The sequence below is a fragment of the Rana temporaria genome, chromosome 7 (assembly GCF_905171775.1).
Source record: "Rana temporaria chromosome 7, aRanTem1.1, whole genome shotgun sequence".
In the NCBI taxonomy this organism is placed as follows: domain Eukaryota; kingdom Metazoa; phylum Chordata; class Amphibia; order Anura; family Ranidae; genus Rana; species Rana temporaria.
In genome coordinates this window covers 66552971-66574897 of record NC_053495.1, presented here as the reverse complement: position 1 = coordinate 66574897, position 21927 = coordinate 66552971, and the positions used below count along the sequence as shown (strand labels likewise).

Genomic DNA, 21927 nt, shown 5'->3' with positions numbered 1-21927 from the left:
CATTTTTTCTTAGCCCTGTTGGGGGGCTTTGGTGAGATTTCAGGGGTCATAACAGACCCCTGATATCTCACCTTTGAGACAGAGAAAGGGACTAAGGACACAGATTCCCCAGTCCCTTTCTCAGCTGCACTGGAAATGAATGGACACGAGACAGAGGCTCCTATCCATTCATAAAATGAAGCATCGTAAACACAGTTTACAATGCTCAGTCATGTGAATGGACAGAGTCAGTGATCACCCTCTCTGTTCATTCGGAAAAGGTAGGAGCCGGGTTTAGCGGCTCCTACCGCCGCTCTCCATCCTGACAGAGGGGGGCGAAGGAGGACATGGAGGGGGACACAGAGCACGGAGGGGGGAAGCAGCAGCATGCAGGGGGGACACAGAGCATGGAGGAGGAGAGCAGAACAGAGGACAGCAGCGGCACGGAGGGGGAGAGCAGAACAGCAGCGGCACGGAGGGGGGACATGGAGCATGGAGGGGGGAGAGCAGAATGGAGGACAGCAGCGGCACGGAGGGGGAGAGCAGAACGGCAGCAGCACGGAGGGGGAGAGCAGAATGGAGGACAGCAGCGGCATGGAGGGGGAGAGAAAAACGTCAGCGGCACGAAGGGGGAGAGCAGGACGGCAGCGGCATGGAGGGGGGGGGGGGACACAGGAGCATGGAGGGAGAGAGCAGAACGGATGGGGGAACTGGAGGAGGATTAAGGGAAAGTCAGGTATCCGTAAAGTATCGGAGCATTTTCCCCGAGTACAAGTACCCGGGGAAATGCTTGGTATCGGGACAACCCTAGTTACACTATTACAGACTTACCCATTTTCTACTTGTTAACCACCAGGGGGGGGGCTGCTGATTGTCCCAAGTTTTATTATTCAGTTGTTAATATACAATATATAATTTTTAATATTTTTAATTTTTAACCACCAGAGGCACATGATCCTCACCTCCAGAGAGGGATTTTTCACCCTCAGAAGGCTTATCTGAAAAGAGAGCCAGAGCAGATGAAGAGGATCTACCCTGTTTTCTGCTATCTCTCAAGGAGGTTGCAACAATATTAGCAATCCTTCCTTCCAGGACATCCAAAGCATTTTTTAAAGCGTCCTCAGTGACTTATACAGGAGCTGGTGCCTCTTTTACTTGCCCTAGACCCTCTTCTCTGGGACATAGTCCTTACTGCAAAGCAAAGGTACCCACAGCTCTGTGTTCATGCCACTTACAGAAGGCTTTGGCGTGCTGGGCTTTTGAACCAGCCTCTTGGCGCCTGCACACAGGTGTCCTGCATTGCGCACGGATCACTAGTAACCACTTTGGCCCTCCTCCATTCATGTCTCTATTCAGACAGAAAATCACGCTACCGGTGCGCACACCGCTGTCATGGCAGCCCCCCGGAGGCGAGAAAGAGGGGGGAGAGTTTACTGGGGGGCATCTTGTGGACCCCTGTATGCGTATTGTGGCAGAGTCTGCAGCGGAAGGTGGTGAGTGGTGTTCTATTTGACCGACTTCACTGAGCATGTATCCTGGAAGGCTATGCAAGAAAACACCAGGTTTGCACTAACTCCCTCCAGTGGTGAGAACCAGGAAGACATCCTACTCCAAAGAAGAGAATACATAAATAAAATGGACCTGTAGAAGACTCTGTCAGAAACTTTTCGTGCCACAGATGTATTAGTACACCAAAGTCTGGATCCCAGAGCCCAGACCTCCGCAGAGAGACATTACAGGCAAACCTTGTTTCTTCTTTACATGAGGCCCGGGTACCAACCATCTTAGGCCTTTGATATCAGCCCAAGGAATGAACCCGGTTATAGCTCCTAGGTCTCTGCAGCCAGACCAACAAAAGAGGATTTTTCTTCTTAGCACATATTGAACGTGACCAACCATCTTAACACTGGCGAAGAAAGTGAGGTACTCTCCATTTGGGAGGGGTTATATAGGGGAGGAACTCAATTTTAATTGGGTTTGCCAGTGTCCAATCACGTGGGGACTACATAACCCATTAAGTAATTAAAAAAAATTATAATAATTAAGGCTCTGTGTCCCGTGATGTATGATCCATAAAAAAAACCAATATATCGTACAATCCCATATTCCCAATTCTATACCCACAGTTGATCCGGAGGAAGGCAAAAAAAAAAAACAGTAGAGCATGCTCCAATTTGCTACAGCAGGGGAAAAAAATCCTTCCTGATCCCCCGAGAGGCAATCGGATACTATATAACCATGTGTTAACCCTTATATATCCATAGCAAACTATGTGCATTTTAAAATGAATGATTACTGCTACACAAGATTTATATATCGGGGAAAGTATAGCTACAATACAATACAGGACAATAGGGTTAGGAGGACCCTGCTCTTTCCAGATTAGGTTAAAAATGTTGCCTTGGCACCTTTCCTATACTTTATAAAAATAAAATAAAAAAAATGCTATTTTAAAGCATACTCCATCTCAAACGAAAAATGTGGCAGTGGATAGGAAGCAGCCAATAAACCATAAAGTGAACATTGCTACTACCAGTGGTAATATACACAATTTCATAGAGCAAGGATATAAACAACTAACAAAATGTATGCATGCCAGTGTAAAAAAAAAAAAAAGTATAAATCTGATAAAACTACTATTCGCTCTTCTTTAAAAGATTTATGAAAAAGTATGTAAAAAGGAGCATGGATCCAATTTCAGTACTGAATATGAATCATACTACTATCCTAAAGCAAAAGAGCTGAGTATGCTTTACCTTCATGGCAAGGTGCAGAGGGGTGTTTCCATGCTCTCCCTTGGAGTTGGGATTGGCTCCATGAGTTAAGAGAACCATGGCACAATCAAATCGATCTCTCTTCACCATTATGTGTAGTGGGGTTTCTGATGTCCTGCTGAGTGCATTCACATTGCTACCACGATTAAGCAACAATAGAGACATCTGTGAAACAGATAGATACTGTTAGAGTTATAATGGCAAATCTATAGCTTCCTAAAGGAAACTGGTTACTCTGTACATATAATTGTGATGGTTCCAGAACAATAGTGTTAAATGAAAATTTGATGCCCACAGCAGTCATACCCTTTTTTTTTATGCTGTAACAGAAAAAATTATTCTAAAAAATAAACAGTTGCTATATTTCAGTACCACTTTTTTTCTCATGCCAACTTTGCACCCAATTCTCAATAATTATGTGTACTTTTATCACAGGAACATACCTGCTAATGTATATGCTACAAAACGGTTTCCAAATGTGTACAAGTATGCACATTCTATACAAATCTAAATAGTACAATATCTACTGGAGTTAGCATAGGACTAGAAAATGTTTGCCCAATTATGAACAGGATCAATTAGGATGGATAGTCTTGACAGCATGAATCATACCACAGCAGTATGCATTATGGCTCAGTCAGACAATTTTTTACCTAAATACATGATATTTCATGAAGTATGGCATCCCCTTTGTAGTTAAAACATACAGTTCTGTGTCGAAAGAGCAAGATTTTTATCAGGAGGCAGAGTATGACCTGATGGTGGAGTAATACAGAGCGATTGCTAGGTAGGGAGGCAGGGCAGGGGGAAATCAGAAACTTATCAGACCACTGGGGGAAGAAGTAGAATGTAAACCGATTGTGCCTGTTCATTCTTCCTCCCATGATCCCAATCGCAGCTGACTGCAGTGGTGGTGGGGGAGCATAGAAGAGGCAGAGTGGAACTGATCATTAGGGGGACTGCAGAAGAGAAATTAGATGTAGCTGACTCTGGTATGTAAACACCACAAAAAAGTCACCCAAGGTGTATAATCAAACAGACTGAGGTGAGTAGTAGTATGTCCTCCACCGAACACCAACACACACAGCCCCCGATGATGTTCCTTAATGGACAAAACATGTACGATGAAGCCAGGGATCTAGTCACATCCTTACACGCGCGTACTGCAGCCATCTTATGGGTTGGAAACATCTGTACCCTTTGGCAAGCTTGTTTTACACGTTTTAAATGTGAGTATTCTGATTTATCTGGAATAAAATGTTATACTGGTTTGCTATACTGCACCATGAGGAGTTGCCTGCTCTTATTTTGATGCATGAGACCTGTGGATTTACCATCCTTGAGGGATATACAGGATCCATTTACTCATTATCTGAGAGGAGAGAAGACCGGCCTGTGGATTAACATTGTCCCTGTTTGACCACCTATATCCTAGTGGTCCATATTTTGAGGTAAATGGCCCAGCGTGTTGGTGTTCAGTGGAGGACATACTACTACTCACCTCAGTCTGATTGATTATACACCTCGGGTGACTCCAAAGATGAATGGATATTTTTGTGTTTACATACCAGGGTCCGAGGACATTTTTTAACTTCTGTTTCATTTGTTTTTCAGCACTGCATATTTTTTGTTTTTAGCTTTTTATTGTTACCAGCAATTTATGCCAGCTGCTTTATAGAGCCTAAGCGCAGTGAATACTCCTTATCCAGATGTAGCTGAATGCGGGACACTGGAAAAGGAGGCACAGGGAGAGCCAATCTTGGACTAGGGAGAAAAGAGGAGGATAAAAGGGAAATGAACAAGGACAGGCGATGTAGACCAAGGCTTGCAAGGAGGAAAGGCAGTATAAAAAACGATTCTGGTAGGGCAAAGGGAGGCAAAAAAAAAAAATAGCCAACATGTTATACTTACCGCCTCCTGTCCAGTTGGTTTTGCACAGAGCAGCCTGGATCTTCCTCTTGTTGGGTCCCTCTTCGCTGCTCCTGGCCCCTCCCTCCTGTCAAGCCAGCAGCTTGCTATGGGGGTACCTGAGCCAAGTCACAGCTCCATGTGTCTATTCAGACATGGAGCCCTGACCTGGCCCTGCCCCTCTTATCCCCAAGTGGCTAACTGACTTTGATTGACAGCCGCGGGAGCCAATGGCGCTGCTGCTGTGTCTCAGCAAATCAGGAGGAGAGTCCTGCACTGCCAAGACACTCATGAACATCGCTGGAGAGACAGACATGGGGCTCAGGTAAGCAATTAGGGGGTGCTGGGCAGGCTGCTACACACATAAGTTTTTTTTATCTTAATGCATAGAATGCATTAAGATAAAAAAAAAAAAAAACTTCTGCCTTTGCAACTCCTTTAAGCAAAGTAAATATGCGATACTGGATGCACCCACAAGCAATTAAAACTGTATCTGCTCCAAGGTATAAGGTTTATGGTACCTCTGCATTCTTTGACCAGTGAAGTGGAGTCGCCCCATATCGAGGATCTTCAGCATGCGCTTGGGTGGCAGTAAAATCCAGAATTGCTTCTGAACATCTTGGGAGAAACAATGAGTATTTTAAATTTGTTGTTTACAGGATTCCAGTCAAAATCTTCTAAAACATTGGCTACAAACAAGACATTCTCTCTATAATTTATTTATTTTTTACATGGAGATTGATTAGGTTTATTACTGGATTTTCTCTGTAAAGACCCACACTACTATGCTGCCAGGTGTACAGCCCAAATGTATTTTGGTGTTTGCAGCATTCTTACAAATAACTTTAGTGAGGATTCCAATAAAAAATGTTTTTTATTCTGCAACATTTTTGTAGTCTAATCGCTCCCGCTGTGGTCTCCCATTAGTGATTCAGGAACCCACACAGAGGATTAGATCACAAGATCAGGTTTGTGTTCGGAGGACGAAAAAAACCCTACGGAAGAGACTAAGGGAACACATCCAACATATCAAAAAATAATATTTGAAACCTAGTGTATCATGACATTTTCTGAAATACCATAATAAAGACCCTTCTGGCCTACTTTTTTGGGGACTGGAGGGGGAGTAATAAAGTTAAATCCATGAGTAAAAGCTTATCAAGATGGATATTTAAAGGGGTTGTAAAGGTAAAAAAAAAATCCCTAAATAGCTTCCTTTACCATAGTGCAGTCCTCCTTCACTTACCTCATCCTTCGATTTTTCTTTTAAATGTCCTTATTTCCTTTGAGAAATCCTCACTTCCTGTTCTTCTGCCTGTAACCCTGCACAGTAATGCAAGGCTTTCTCCCTGGTGTGGAGTGTCGTGCTCACCCCCTCCCTTGAGGGGGCGAGCAGGAGAGTCCGGATGCTCTCTACGTTGCAGATAGAGAAAAGGAGCCGTGTGTTAGTGGGCGTCCTAGGACGGACGCTCTCTACGTTGCAGATAGAGAAAAGGAGCTGTGTGTTAGGGGGCGAGCACGACACTCCACACCAGGGAGAAAGTCTTGCATTACTGTGTGGAGTTACAGACAGAAGAACAGGAAGTGAGGATTTCTCAGAAGAAATAAGGACATTTAAAAGCAAAATTGAAGGATGAGGTAAGTGAAGGAGGACTGCTCTAAGGTAAAAGGAAGCCATTTAGGGAAAACATTTTTTTACCTTTACAACCCCTTTAAGTTACAAACTTTAACCCCCCCCCCCCCCCTCGGACACAATATAGAATTCGATTTGAAACATTTTATTCGTTATTTTTACCCCACTTACTCCTCTAACCCTTTTTTACCTTTTCTCCATCAGCAAGTTATACAGGGAATTTACTCTTCAATACAAACTATACCTAAGGGGATTACTCTTCAGAGAATGCATACATCTAACACTAACAATAATAAAAACTATATATATATATATATATATATATATATATATATATATATATATATATATATATATATATATATATATATATATATATATATATATATATATATATATATATATATATATATATATATATATATATTTTTTAATTCACACTAATATACATCAAGAAATGGTATCTCCCACAGAAAACATACATAGGGAATCAGGTATAGGGATCATATCTAAAAGTGTAATGCCGCGTACAGACAGACAGGTTGTTTTTTGTGATAGAAAAAAACGAAGTTTTATGTGATGAAAAAAAACAACGTTTTTGAAACTTCATTTTAAAAAACGACGTAGCATACACACCATCGTTTTTTCAAAATGCTCTAGCAAAGCGTGGTTACGTTCAGCACGTACGACGGCACCATTCAAGCTTGCTTCATAACTTGCGAGGGTTTAAAAACGTCGTTTTGCCCACACACTATCATTTTAAATGACACAAAAAACGTTTTGAAAAACGACCCAAAAAATTCAAGCATGTTCGAATTTTTTTTTTGGTCGTTTTTCAGAAGACATAAAACGACGTTTTCCCCACACACGGTCATTTTAAATGACGTTTTCAAAAATGTCGTTTTTTTTTAAAACAACAACATTAGGGACCACCTCACAAAACTGAACTCATTTGATCATAGGGTGTTTTAAATAAATAGGTCATTGTTATTTACTAGATGTATATTTTAAATAATTTTATAATTATGGTTCTTGCAGCATCAGGATATGATCTTTGTCCCTCAACAAATCATGTTACAGGTTTTGAAGAACCTCCACGATCATCAACTTGCTAGGCATTTCGGGGTTCGAAAGACAACAGAACTCATTCAGTGGTCCTTTTGGTGGCCTAACTTGAAATTGGCTTGTAGGAGGTATGTGAATTCCTGTGCTATCTGTCAGTGCAACAAGGGGTCCAACGCCAAGGTTTGGGGTTTGTTGAGGCCATTACCAGCCCCGGAGCAGTCATGGAAGAAAATTTCAATGGACTTTATAGTGGATTTACCCCCATCAGAAGGGTACACAACTATTTTTGTAGTAGTGGATCACCTGCCTATAATGGCTCACTTCCTGCCTATGGGAGGCACACCTTTAGCTATGGATACAGTAAATATCTTCATTAGAGAGGTACTCAGACTACATGGCCTTCCTGATAGCATTGTTTCGGATAGAGGGGTCCAGTATACCTCAAGATGTTGGAGAAGTCTTTGCAGAAGTTTGGCAATAGATGTTTGCTTGTCTTCCGCCTATCATCTACAGGAGTAATAGGCAAACTAAAAGAACCAAACTCTAGAACAGTATCTAAGGTGCTTTTGTTGCAACATCAAATTGTCTTGTCCTTCCAGGAAATTGAGGCCAAAGTTTGTCAGGCCATTCAAGGTCAAGAGGGAAATTAATCTTGTGGCATTTGAACTGGCACTGCCAACAACGTATCGGATTCATCCGGTGTTTCATGTCTCACTGCTTAAACCAGTCATGCCAAGCCCTTTTCCTGGGAGAGATGAAGTTCCACCTCCTCCAGTCTCTGTGGATGATGAACCAAAATTTGAGGTAGAAGCTATCCTGGGGGGGGGGGGGGGGGGGGTGCGTGACCAAGATGGCGACCAGGACAGACGTGATCCTTAGAGAAGCCAGGAAGATGGACGCCATCTGCCATGAAGAGGCACGCTTTATGTTCTTCCCGGAGATTTCCATGGACACACAGAGGCGTCGCAAATCTTTTGATGTGGTCAAGCAGTCCCTACGTTCCCGGAACATAAAATACAGTATGCTTTTTCCCACCCACCTGAGAGTGGTTGAATGGGAATCGACCCGTTTTTTTCACATCACCAGAGGAGGCTGTACAATGGGCCCGACTCCCTGTCCCTAGGCTCCTGTAACGCCAATATGTGAGTACTGTTCTACTGGGTCTCTCCTCTCTTCCCCTTGCTGTGTCCTGGGATAGGCTAGGGATCTTGGGATGGTCAGGTGACCTGCTCCTTGGCCCTGTGGGGCCTGAGTTGTGTCCCCATATACTCCGGGGCTTCTCTGTTACTGCCGTACTGTTCGACATCCCTTCCTTGTTCACCTCCCGGTGGGACACCGTTTCCCTCATCAAGACATGTAATGCCGTCTGGCAGGAGCCTCCCACCCGCTCTGCAGGTGGTCTGCCTGCGGGTCGTTCGGAGGGGGACTCAGCTCATCCTGGCTCCGGGAGAGCTACGGAGAATGACTGACCCAGCAGATAGATTCCATGGCCCACATACGCCCATCAAACTGTGCATTCCATAGGGGACCCTGGGAGGTTCAATTGCTCACTGCTAACTCACATGTAATTAAGTTTGTGCCCCCGACACTGGTCAGGTGAACCAGTTATGGCGCGCTGTGCCCCGTTGGCAACGTCGCTGCAATGTACCTCAGCGCCTTGTGCCTGGGGTGTAATTGCCTACTTGTCTGTTGTTCATGACCCTAAGTGGTTGTTAACCATGTTTGTTACAGGGATCCAAATGCATCACGGTTGGGGTGACTGCATAGAGTGGGGTTCTTATGTTGATATTGTTCTGGTTCCTTGTTTTAGTTGTTAAGTTGAGTACTAAAGGAATGTTTAACTTTTGTGAGGAGCAGGACTTGCGTATGAGAGGGCAGACACAGTCTAATCCTTTTGGATGATCGTACCCCCCACTATCCCTCATTCGGGGCTCAGCTTATGAGCTCCCCATACTATGTTTCATCCCACTGACATGGCACCGTTAACGCTAGTATCATGGAATGTCAGGGGGGTGAACTCCCCTATTAAGAGGACTCCGTTTTTCAAATTTCTCAAGGATTACAACCCAGATATCTGCTTACTCCAAGAGACGCATTTGGTGGGGGGCAGTGTCCTCGGTCTCAAGAAGCTGTGAGTGAGGCATTCTTACCACTCCACATATATCTCCTGGGCTAGGGGGGTTAGCATTCTCAGACGCAGATCTCTGCCTTGTGTCTTGTTAGACTTGAAATTGGATCCTGAGGGTCGTTAGGTTGTCTTGGCTGGGGACTTCAACATGGTCCTGTCCGAATCTGGACAAACTGGCTCAGGATCCAGCCTTAGATTCTTCACTTTCTCGCTGGGAGTCAATGTTAGGCCTTACTAATGTGTAGCAGAGGAAACACCCTCGTACTAGGGGGTATACATGTAATTCAGCCACGTATTTGGCTATGTTCCCTATTGACCTTATGTATGTCAGCAGTCCGGTCCTGGCCAGGGTGAGGGAGTTGACTGCCCTTCTCAGGAGGGATCTCGGACCACGCTCCTATCCTCCTGCAGATACAGATTACAGCGACTCCGGCTAACTACCTCTGGAGGGTTTCCAGGTACTGGGTTATGGACGAACAGGTAGAGCCACAGGTAGACTCAGCCATAGTGTTCTTTTGGTCTTCTGACCCCCCCCCCCCCCCGTAAATCCCCCACTAGCTGGGAATGTTTTAAGACTCGTATAAAAGGGGGCAAAACCAAAGTGCCATTGGCTCGGCCCGCAAGTCCTCCCGGGACTCTCTGCTACAGGCGGAATCCTACGCCCAGTCACAGGAGGCCATGTATGCCGAGACCGGAGGGGAGAGCCACTGGCTGGCCCTCTCTGCGGCACTGCAGGAGGTTCAGCTACTTAGGGTCTCCGCTGCCAAAAAACAACTGCTCTATAAATCACAAAGGATCGTTGAGCAGGGCGCAAGTTGGTTTGGCTCTCCAGAGAGCAGACCGTATCCACTCCAGTGGCTAACATCCGCGACGACACAGGGAGACTGCTGACAGATCCAGACAAGATTAACTTATGTTTCACCTCCTATTATGCTGATCTTTATTCTTCTAAAGCCGAGTACTCCATGGCTGAACTCCAGTCCTACCTTGACACTATTGACCTCCACCTATGCTCACGGCGGAGGCCCGGTCAAGCCTAGATGCCCCATTTACTCTGAAGGAGATTCGGAAGGCAGTGGCATCTATGCAGACAGGCAAGACCCCAGTGGAGGATGGCCTACCAGCCAAATTTTTCAAAACACATAGTGAGTCATTGGTCCCCCACGCTGAGGGAGGTCCTCCAGACCTCTATTAAGGACTCTCGGTTGCCGCCCTCAATGCTGAGAGCAATTATTGTGGTTATCCCTAAGCCGTGGAGGGACCCCAAGCTTTGCTCCTCATACAGACCCATCTCCTTGCTTAATGTCAACACCAAGATCCTTACCAAGAACCTGGCCAACCGACTTAATTGAGTGATACTGTCCCTGGTGCATGGAGATCAGATGGGCTTTATGCCCAGAAAGGGTACTGATATTAACTTGAGACGGTTGTTCACGGTGATCGATCGGGTGGCTGGGGGGGGCAGAGGTGATTGCCTCCCTGGATGCCGAAAAAGCCTTTGACTCAGTGGAGTGGGAATACCTGTGGTCAGTGCTGCATAAGTTTGGGTTCGGACCGGTCTTTATATCATGGTTACAGCTATTGTACTCTTGCCCGACGGCTAGGGTCCGTACCGGTGGTATTCTGTCTGCAGTCTTCCGACTCTGCCGGGGCACTAGACAGGGCTGCCCCCTCTCTCCCACCCTTTTCGCCCTGGCCGTGGAGCCGCTGGCCGCGTTGATACGATCCTCCGATAGAATGGCTGGCATACCGGTGCCACCCCTGGTAGAATAGATCTCCATGTATGCAGACGACACCCTTCTGTATCTGGGTGACCCTCATGCCTCCTTGGCGGTGGCCCTTGAGATTTGAGAGGTTTGGCAGGTTCTCGGGCATTAAAATAAATTGGGACAAATTGGTGCTCTTTCCTTTACGCCCGATGGCCCCCCTCCCAACCTACTGGCCCCCCTTCAATGGATCGACAAATTTAAATATTTGGGCATATATGTCCAGAGACACATCCAAGACTACTTGGAAGCCAATGTGCGCCCGAATTTACAAAATGTTCTCAAAAAATGCAATACTTGGAGGACCCTGCCGTTGACGCTGGTGGGTAGGACAAACTTAAATAAAGATGTCCTTCCTTCATGCAGGACCAATCCAATCCCGCAGTGAACCTTGAAGCGGCAATACTGGGGTCATACGCGGAACTTAGCAATCTAGTGTACCAGGGGCCTCGTTCTAGCATATACATTAACACCCCTATGAGAACCACTGTCGGAGTGTGGAGATGAGTTTCGGGGTCCCTGGTGAAGCCCCGGACCTGTTCTCCCCCTATACCCCTATGGGGTAACCAAGAGCTGCCCCACGTGCGGACCGTGCCGGGACCGCAGGTGTGGACCAGGTACGGAGTAAAGACCCTCCAGGGTTGTTTTGCCTGGGGGCCGTCTCCTCTCCTTCAATGAACTAAAGAACAAATTCTCACTCCCTTCATGAATGTATTTCCGGTTTATGCAGCTTCGACATGCACTTGCACTCAGGGCCCAGTTTCCAGAGCCGGTCACCTTAGCCCCACACTCGGTTGAACGACTCCTCACAGCTCGCGACATAGACAGAACGTTATCCTCCATATACTTCACTCACCTGCGCTGGCAGTAATTGAGCTGCCAGGGCATTCAATGCCTGGCAGAGAGCTATACCGAGCCTGTTGGAGGAAGATTGGTCCGAGAGCCTCCAGCAGTACATCCCCCTTATGATAGCAGCCAAAGATTGCTTTGTTCAGATTACATTTCTTCATAAGGTGTACTATACGCCACAACAGCTGACGGTCATCTATCGTTTGACTGACGACCGGAGTCCGCGCTCCAGAGTGGGTGTAGGCAACTTTATACATATGGTCTGGGACTGTTCCCAGATACAAACGCTCTGGCAGGAAGTGGCCGCTGACATCAGTTTAATTAGTGGGGTGCCCATCAGGCTTGATCCCCTGATTCTTCTCTTGGGTGTGACTGATAATCTACCTACCAACACACATACCAAACTCTTTATTTTCTACTGTGCATATTATGCTAGAAAAACTAACTGGAAAGCACCTGAGCCACCCCGGATTTCTGCATGGAAAAAGCTGGTGAATGCCACACTCCCATTATACAAGTTAACATCAAAGAAGAAAAGAACTCAGCTCTTAACCTAATAAAAATTGATTATGAAAAATTGATCAAACAAAATACAAGCTAACATACATGGGTCGCAATCGTCCTAAAAAAAACAAAACACAGAAAATATTGTCGAAATGGGTCGAGGCCAGGCACCTCACGGTGTAGATTGAATATTGGGGCTATGGCACCAGCTCCTCTCTCTCCCCCACACCTTTTTCCCTTCTCGATTCCTTCCCTCCCCCCCAGGTATGTGTTGTTTTGCATTACAATTAAACCCCCCCTCCAGGGTGAGTGGATGATAACTATGTGCATGCATGCCCCAAGTCTAGATTTAATGTTACTGATCTGAGATTTGAAATGTCTGACGATAGTTGTTTTGTGTTAGACGACTCATTTTATTCTCAAGCATTGTCTTCAGCTATTCACATGTACAATGATGTTTTTTCTCTAATAAAGATTCCTTCTGTTAAGAAGTTATCCTGGAATGTCAGACGAGAGGTAGAATAAAACTATTTATTATTATATGGAAGGAGTATTCAGCAGAGGAGGATTCTTGAGAACCAGCAGACAACATACATGCCTCTAGACTACTACAGGAGTTCCAGGATAGATATCCTGAAAAATTGGCTTGTTTGGGAATCCAGAAGGACTGGCAATTCCGCCCAAGACAATCATGACCACCATGGTGCACAGCGTGACTAATGTGCGCGGTACTTCCTTAATGTAACCTGAACAGATCACATGACTAACTTCCTGGTCTATTTAAGCCTGCTGCTGGAGCCGCTCATTGCTGGATTATCTTCAGCTTTCCCTTGATCCTGTTTATCCTGATTGAACTTCTATTATTGACCTGGCTTGCTCTGACCTGTGATCCTGATCTCCTGATTTTGTGTCTGACCTTGGCTTGGCTTATCGACTCTGCTACAGATCAGTCTTCCTGTGTATGACCCCGGCTATCCAATCTCATCATCTGAACTGATCTTATTGTGTATGACCCCCAGCCTGGCTCTCATTTCGATCTCCGATTTGCTACCCTGTCAAGCTTACCTGGTACTCTGCAAGCAGACCAGCTTTATAGTTCACCCAGCCTGTTCCTGCTACTTCACAGTGACTAGCTCATCTCATTTTAGTACCTGGCACACCATGCTTCTCTGGGCACTGCTCTCCATGTACCAGGGAAGCGCCGCACTTAACTGCAAGGGGAGCCTTGGCCTCACACCTGGTGACACAATTTGAGCTCAGGAACATGCACCTGGATGTCAAATTGGGAGCAACGGCTCTGTTCATGCAGTTGTTGCATCCCAAATAACATCAATGGGACTGCCTGCACAGAGATGCACGAAACACCTGTGCATCCCTGTAAAGGTACGCTGTGTATGCCCTGTTTGAACAAGGCCTTAGGCCCCTTTCACACAAGCAAACCGATCGGGCCAGCCTGTCCGTTTTTCAGGTGGGCCTAATCAGACCACCCATTGTTCGCTATGAAGAGGCTGATGTAAATAGACATGTGTCCGTTTACACCCGCCTGCATCCGATCGGGACCAGTCCGCTAAAAACTGATCCCATTCCCCATCCATCTAGATTGGATCGTATGGCATTGGATGGAAATAGACAGGCAGTCCATTTCCATCTGATCGCCCCACAGAGAACAGCAGCTGTGTCCGCTCTGCATCAGCAGGGCGGACACGGACCCGTCATCCACCTGCTCGGCGGGGATCAGCAGACAACTTCCCCCCCACCTGCACTGCTCACCCCCCGCAATCCCCAGCATGTCAGATCGCCAGAGATCAATATGGCCAGCATCTGCAGGCTGCGGGAGGGGAAGGAGAGATATCGCCGGAGCAGGGATGGATCAGGGGTGCGGGGGCCAGTATGGGGGGGGGGGGGGTTATTTGACTGGCGGGGAGACACATCTGGTTCCTGCCCAAGCCCCAATGTTACACCCATATTCAGGGTGTAACATGTTATTGATGTAGCCGCCCCTGTGTCCTCCCGTGTCCCCGCTGTGACAGCAAGCTGGGGATCTTCTCCCTGTTAGAAAGGTGTGTATATTTCGCGCCTCGTGAAATTGTGCAAATAGCAAGTAAATATAATTAATAAGTAAATATTAGTGAATAAAGTTACAGCTGCTGTCCCTACTAAAGTGATAAAAGGTGCTTTAGATCAAGGGATAGGTGGGTAAGAAGAGTGCTCAAATTAAATAAATCTACACATGTAAAAAAAATGCAAACAATTTGTGCCAAATAATCAGTGGTAAAAATCCAACATAAATATCATAACATGATTCCTATAGGATATTGGTCTTGATTCAGAAAAATATTATTAAAACAGATTTTTTTTTTTTTTTAATTATTAATATTCAACAGTTCATCAATAGTGATAAAACAGAAATAAAAAAAGTCCTATTCAAATGTGACTCTTCTTGTGAGGTATGATGAATCTTCTCAAAGGAATTCAATAAGTAAACCTTCACCAACTGAACAACACAAAGTGCTCAAGTATAAATCCTGCTTACCAGATATAGTTGACCACTTTAACTAAAAACTAGGTTTGATACACTTCGGTGCAAGGTACTGCCTGCCAACAATGATGGATGCTGGACAGACAAGATGGCTTTCTCCCGCCGGAGATCAATAGTGGGATATATGCAGAAAATGACAGAGGAATCGAAAATAGTGTAATCCCATTTAGTATAAAACATATGAAATGAAAAAAGCCAATTGGCTTGCTTACATGTAGAGTGCCTTAGCCCGGCACAGAGGCTGAATGAGTGTCTGGTGGCCGAATGGCCCTTTGCGGCTTTCACTCGTAGCTGGTGTGCGTTCCACCTCGCTCCGCACACAGACCAAAGGGACCGAAAGTGACGTGACCAAGCCTCGATGTACGTTTTGTAAGATTTGACGTCATCAGAAAGCATGTTATGATATTTATATTGGATTTTTACCACTGATTATTTGGCACAAATTGTTTGCATTTTTCACACGTGTAGATTTATTTAATTTGAGCGCTCCCTTTACCCAGCGATCCTGTCCTTGTGCCTGCTGTCACAATCTGAAAACGATGCAGCTGTGCGGGGCTCCACCCTCATTTACAGAGTTCTGTGAATGGAAAACTACAAGTACTGACAGCCTTGAGTTCTGTTAAGCACTCTAGGTAGTTCATTGAGGCTTCCTGTCAGTGTGTAACTGACTGTACCTCGAAAGCTTTAACACAGAGGGCCAGATTCAGAAACAAGATACGTATCTCTGAGTGCGGGAGGTTGTATCTATGCGCCTGATTCAGAGAATCAGTTACGCATAGATATCCCTAAGATCCGACAGGTTTAAGTGTCTTACACCGTTGTATCTTAGGCTGCATATTATCGCTGGCCGCTAGGTGGCGCTTCCGTATAGTTACGCGAGGAATATGCAAATTAGTATTTACGCCGATTCAGAAACGAACGACCGCCCGGCGTTTTTTTTTACGTCGTTTGCGTTAGGCTTTTTCCGGGCGTAAAGTTACCCCTGCTATATGAGGGGTATGTGCGGCGTATCCTATGTCAAGTATGGCCGTCGTTCCCGCGTCAAATTTTGAAAATTTTACGTCGTTTGCGTAAGTCGTTCGAATAGGGCTGGACGTCATTTACGTTCACGTCGATTCCAATACGTCCTTGTGGCGTACTTTGGCGCAATGCACACTGGGATATTTTACGGACGGCGCATGCGCCGTTAAAAAAAAAAACATAAAAAACGCGGGGTCAAGTCAAATTAAAATACAACACGCCCCCAACATCCACATTTGAATTAGGCGGCCTTACACCGCAACACATACGTTACGCCGCCGTAACTAAGGGCGCAAGTTCTTTCTGAATACAGAACTTGCGCCCAAAGTAACAGCGGCGTAACGTATCTGAGCTTAACTCAAGCTTGATGGAAGATATGTCCTAAATTTACTAAAGGCAAATAAGACTGTGCACTTTGCAAATGCAGTTACACTCATTTTATCCAGAGCTTAGTAAATTCAGCGAAGCTCTGTTGATTTACATCATCCAATTCATGTGGCGCAAAAATGAAGTTTTAAAATTTTCCTTGTGCCCGATTGGGTATTCTTTACAAAGTGAAGAATAACCACATTCACTAAGCTCTGGGGAAAAATAGGATTTTTGTACTCACTGTAAAATCCATTTCTCGGAGTTCTTCTCTGCTCTGCAGCCTCAGTACGTAAACAAGCAGTACAAACAAAAGGAGGGGTGGGTGCTGTGTCCATCAATGGACTCAGAGAAATGGATTTTACGGTGAGTACAACAATCCTTTTTTCTCTTCCGTTCATGGACGGACACCGCAGCAATTGACCTTAGGGATGTCCCCAAGCAGTGTCAAAAAATCGAGGGCTGGGAAAACACAGCAAACCAACTTCACCCCAAACAAACCAGAGCTCCTCAACAGAGGAACTTCAACCTTAAACAGCCGCCTGCAAAACCTTGCGGCTGAAGGAGGCATCCGAAGATGCACTCACATCCACCTTGTAAAACTTTGAGAAGGTGTGGACTGACTACCAGGTCGCTGCCTTGCACACCTGTAAAACAGACGCTTGATGGCGGATAGCCCAAGAGGCACCAATTGCCCTGGTCGAATGCGCCGTAACCGGGAAGGGGGGCGCCCACCCCTTTAGGGCATAGGCCTGAGGCACGACCTGCCTGATCCACCTAGAAATGGCCAGACAGTTCTTAGGACCAGTCACTGACACAAACAGTGAATCCGACCTCCGAAATGGAGCCGTAGCAGACAAGTACACCCGTAGGGCTCGAACCACGTCCAAGGAATGCAACGCAGCCTCTTTCAGCGCCACACAGTCCGGAGGGGCTTGATGCTCCTCCAACTCCTGAAGCAACACATTTGCCCGTTCAGTAAGTGTCTGTGACACTAGAGCCCCAGCCAAGACCAATCTCACCGCCGACCCCACCACTGTGAACATGGAGCAGGCCACAGCCTCAGCTCTCCTATGTGCGGGGTCCTTGAAAGCAGGAGCCCCTTCCACAGGCAACGTGGTCACCTTGTTCAGTCTGGACACAGGGGGGTCCACTAACGGAGGAGATGTCCACTTTTTCAGGAAGTCCTCCTCAAAAGGATAACGGACCGCAAAGCATTTTGGAACAGCAAAAACCTTTTGCGGCCGATCCCATTCCTTGTACAAAAATGTTTCCACATAAGGAACACAAGGAAACACTTTTGCAGTGCGGGCCGGCTTGCGGAACCCAAAAGGGACCGACATCTCTGATGTCTCCGCCGTATCCTCAATTTTCTGAGTATCCCGCACCGCAGTGATAAGAGCTCCCAGTAGCGCCCTATCATGCGCTGACCCTGAAACAGAGTCATCCTCACTGTCAGTGTGGACTAACCCTGCATCCTCTGACACCTCGGAACCAGGGCCGGGAGCAGTATCTGGGCCCGATTCCGTGTCAGAGGCACCCCCAGAAGAAGGCAGGGGGCGCTTTTTACCCCCCCCCCTCTGGCCATGCGCCGCTTCAATCCTGGCAATAAATGCCTCTAGGACTGCCGTCATTGCATCCACAGAGGCCGCAGGTACAGGGGCACTAAGGGTTAACTCTGGCATGTCTGGGGGAGAAGCATCCGGTTTGGACGCCATGCTGACCCACCCTTTTGCCACCCTTGGAGTGCAAGGCAAGACCCACAGGCCACCCTCCCGGCCGCAGCAGAGAACAGGGGACCCCACCCGACCAGGCCTGTATGCTGCTGTCTGCCCCAGAGCGCTGCTCCGTGCGGTGTTGTCCCTCAGGAAGTGTGCTGGAGCTGTTCGCGCCGTTATTTTAGCCACTAGAGGCAAAAACCCCTTCCAAAATGGCCGCCGACATGCAAAAAAAAAGCATGTGGGCTACAAGAAAATGGCCGCCGAACTCTAAAAAAGGCGCCCGGCGCTGCCAAAATGGCGGCCGCGATTTCACAGTAAAAAACAAAAAAAAACACATACAGTGACACAGTGAAAACACCCGGGAACCCCGGGCAGGCTCCCCCTCCCCCCGCACACACGGCAGCAAAACAGCACCCCCGATAGCAGACACAGCCCCCAGCCACAGGATGGAGCCCCCCAGGCGGACCCCCCACCTCACGGCCGACCACCCAGAATGGAAGGGATGGAGAGGAAGGCAGAGAGGAAAGCAGGGCGGACCCCCGATGGACCTCCCAGGAAAGTGTGATGGACTTGAAACTAAAATGAATATTTTTGTGTTATGATTAGAACCACTAAAATGTTTCTCGGTTTATATTTCCATATTTTTTTTTATATATGCATATGTATGTATGAGAATGATCAATACTGCTTATTTTCCTTGATAAGTTCTATCAGCATTGAAAATACAAGGGAAAGCTGTTTTGTTCAGAAGCCTCTACATTTTCTCCTTCTGTTTTCCAAATCAAGAAGCAGCTCCATCCCCCTCACTCACTCCGTGTCCCCCCTTCTACTGCCATTCCTCCTTGTGATGTGCTCCAAATAAGCAGAAAATAACTCTTGAGAGGAAGTTCTACCATCCCCCTCATCCTGTCTTCCCCTCACCCAAAGGACTATTTGAATCTTGTAACCAAAGAAATTCTATGTAAAATGGCGAATGAGTCTGAAAAAAGACACGAGGGGTGTGTGCAGCTGGTCTGGAATGAACTTGTGAAGAGAAACCACCCTTCTATATGAACTGGCCAATGAGGGTTCCCTGCTAAGCACATATGGGTTGACCAATGAGAATGCATTTTGTGACCGTGTGCTGATAATAAAGCCAACTACCCAGACGGCAGCCATGCTCTCTGCTGTTTGGGATTGAAGCCAAGAGAGGTGAGATGTGGGATTTATTTTGTCTGTAAATTGCACTGTTTCACCATAGTAATTTGAATCAGACGGCAGAATGGGTAACCGTGAGTTTGTTTTAGGAAATCAATTAATTAATGAGTCTCTATCAAAAGCACCAGCCACACCACCCTGCCAAAGAAAGGGGACTGCTACTTACCCATCCTGCGACCACCGGCTGGAGGCATCCCGGACAGAACCAACGTCCGTGCAGTTAAGGCATGGCTGTCGGCCCAGCACACTGACACGGCCATAGAGCCCGGTCATATGTGTGCCCTGGAGCGTATAGCTCACCGGCCACCCCTGGAGCAACGGGGCATGTCGTGGACGGCCCAGCGCGTAGCTAAAGGCCGGCACACGCTCGATGACCGAACTTGGGGGGACTACAAGGATCGAGGATCCAGCCTGTCACCCAGTCGGCAGTTGATTGTAGATCTCAGGATCCAAAAATGCAGGAAAACAAAAAAGAAAAGCAAGAAATTGCAAAAAAAAAAAAAAAGTCTCAGAGCACATGGGCCCAGAGGAGCCATGTCATTCTGAGGCTGCAGAGCAGAGAATGGGGAATGTACCCGAGGAACCGCCCCCTGGGAGGTACTGTACTGTGTGGAGTGTTTAACACTTGACATTCTGTTTTTCTGCCTAGTCAATCTCCTAGAAAGGAGGATAATACCTGTGACAGAACCCACTGTCACTGTGTTTTGGAAGGGACTGTGGACGGGCCTGTTACCCACAGATTATGGCCCAGGAGATACTGGAGACCTGAAGACAACCTGGCATTGAGATAATGTAATGTAATGCTACAGCCCTTCTCCCCCCCCCTTGTTGCTGTGTCCAATTGTCTTGGTTCATTGCACATAGACAATGGTCTGGACTGGAGACGTCTCTCTGCAGGGGATGTGTATTGAGAGGCTGCCTGCTTACCATAATCTTGATATGTTTATCTGTAGCCCGTTTCAATGTAAAAATGTTCAGTTCCCATTGGTTGTTCCTTGTCCCCCTCCCCTCTTTGACAAGGCTAAGGGGAGTGTCCCTAACTGTGTGTAAAACTGTATGTCTTGGATTTAATAAACAGTTTATGCTCTGCATGTTTAACCCTCAACACCTGTGTGGATTGTCTCATGATTAAGGGGTTTAGGGCTGGTTATGGCGAATCTGCAGGCTGGGGGTGCGTTTGGAGGACAGGAGACACAGGTCTGGCGGATGTGCCCACCTGGGGTATCTGAGATCCGTCACAATACCATAAGGTCAATTGCTGCTGTATCCGTCCAAGAACAGAAGAGAAATGAGGGTAACTGTACTGCACAATCTATTTGCCTTTAGTAAATCAGCTCCATGGAGTTGCCTCTTTGCAGCATTAATTCAAGTTAATGCAAGTTGCTGGAAACGACTCCACGAGCCCGGCCACAGATACCACGTTCACCTAGTCCGATGAACACGGACACAAATGTCTGGGGGTGGCATCTTCTCCTGGTGGTGGGAGATGGCAAATAGCCCTCCAAATCTCCCATTTTCTGCTGGGCCATAGTCTGTGGGTAGGAGGCCAGGCCCCTCCAAAACACACAGTGACAGTGGGTTCTGTCACACTAGTTTTCAAATTTTTCTGACTCTAGGACAGCTAATGAGGGTATATTTTCCAGACAGAACACAGACAGCAAGAAAAACTGCCAGGACTCTGTACAATTCCCTATTTTATGCAAAAGCAAAAAATTATACATATATAAAAAAATATGAATATGTGTTTCATACACCACTGGTCTTTCTTACAACGTCCCCCTCTATGCAACGGTTTGTTTTGTTTTCAGACACCTTAAACAGGCATGTATTAAAATAGCACTAAAGGCATTTTGGTATGAGCAACCTAACACTAACATTTTATCAAAGATGTTACTATTCTTTAACCACTTCAATACTGGGCACTTTCACCCCTTTTCTTCCCAGGACAATTTTCAGGGTTTCAATGACAATTGCACGGTCATGCAACACTTTTCCCAAATGAAATTGTTAGCATTTTGCCCACACAAATAGAGCTTTATTTTGGTGGTATTTATTCACAACTTTTTTTTGCAATACATAAGCAGGGGGAAAAAAAGAGCGGGAAAAAAAAACCACAACTATATTTTCTAAAAGAAATCTAATCAAATCAAATTTTGTCAGAAATTTAAGCCAAAATGTATTCTGCTACATGTCTTTAGAAAATATCCCGTTAAGTGTATTATAATTGGTTTGTGTGATCACGGACAGATGTACGCAGATAATCATGTACAGATGTGCGCAGTTGATCACTGAGACATATGATTTTACTGTTACATTTGTGGGGGGGGGGGGAACAGGTGTTTTTACTGTGTGGGGACATGTGTGTAGTGACAGTTTTTTGGGGACAGCTCATACTCACCGATCACCGGCCAGCTGCTGTGATCCGCTCTCCACTCCTCACTGACAACTTCCGTGTGAGGAGAGGAAAGTTGATCGCCT

The 21927-nt window shown here is 46.2% G+C and overlaps 1 protein-coding gene across 4 annotated transcripts in view; it reads right to left on the bottom strand.

Moving 5' to 3' along the window:
* Positions 1-21927, bottom strand: part of PLA2G6 (phospholipase A2 group VI) — a 157083-nt gene that overhangs the window by 100604 nt on the left and 34552 nt on the right. For all 4 annotated transcript variants that reach the window (XM_040359537.1, XM_040359540.1, XM_040359535.1 and 1 more), the window contains 2 exons: positions 5183-5279; positions 2736-2918 (listed from right to left, as the gene is read on the bottom strand). In XM_040359537.1, the coding sequence (XP_040215471.1) occupies positions 2736-2918; positions 5183-5279 (280 nt within the window). The remainder of the gene's footprint in view (positions 1-2735; positions 2919-5182; positions 5280-21927) is intronic.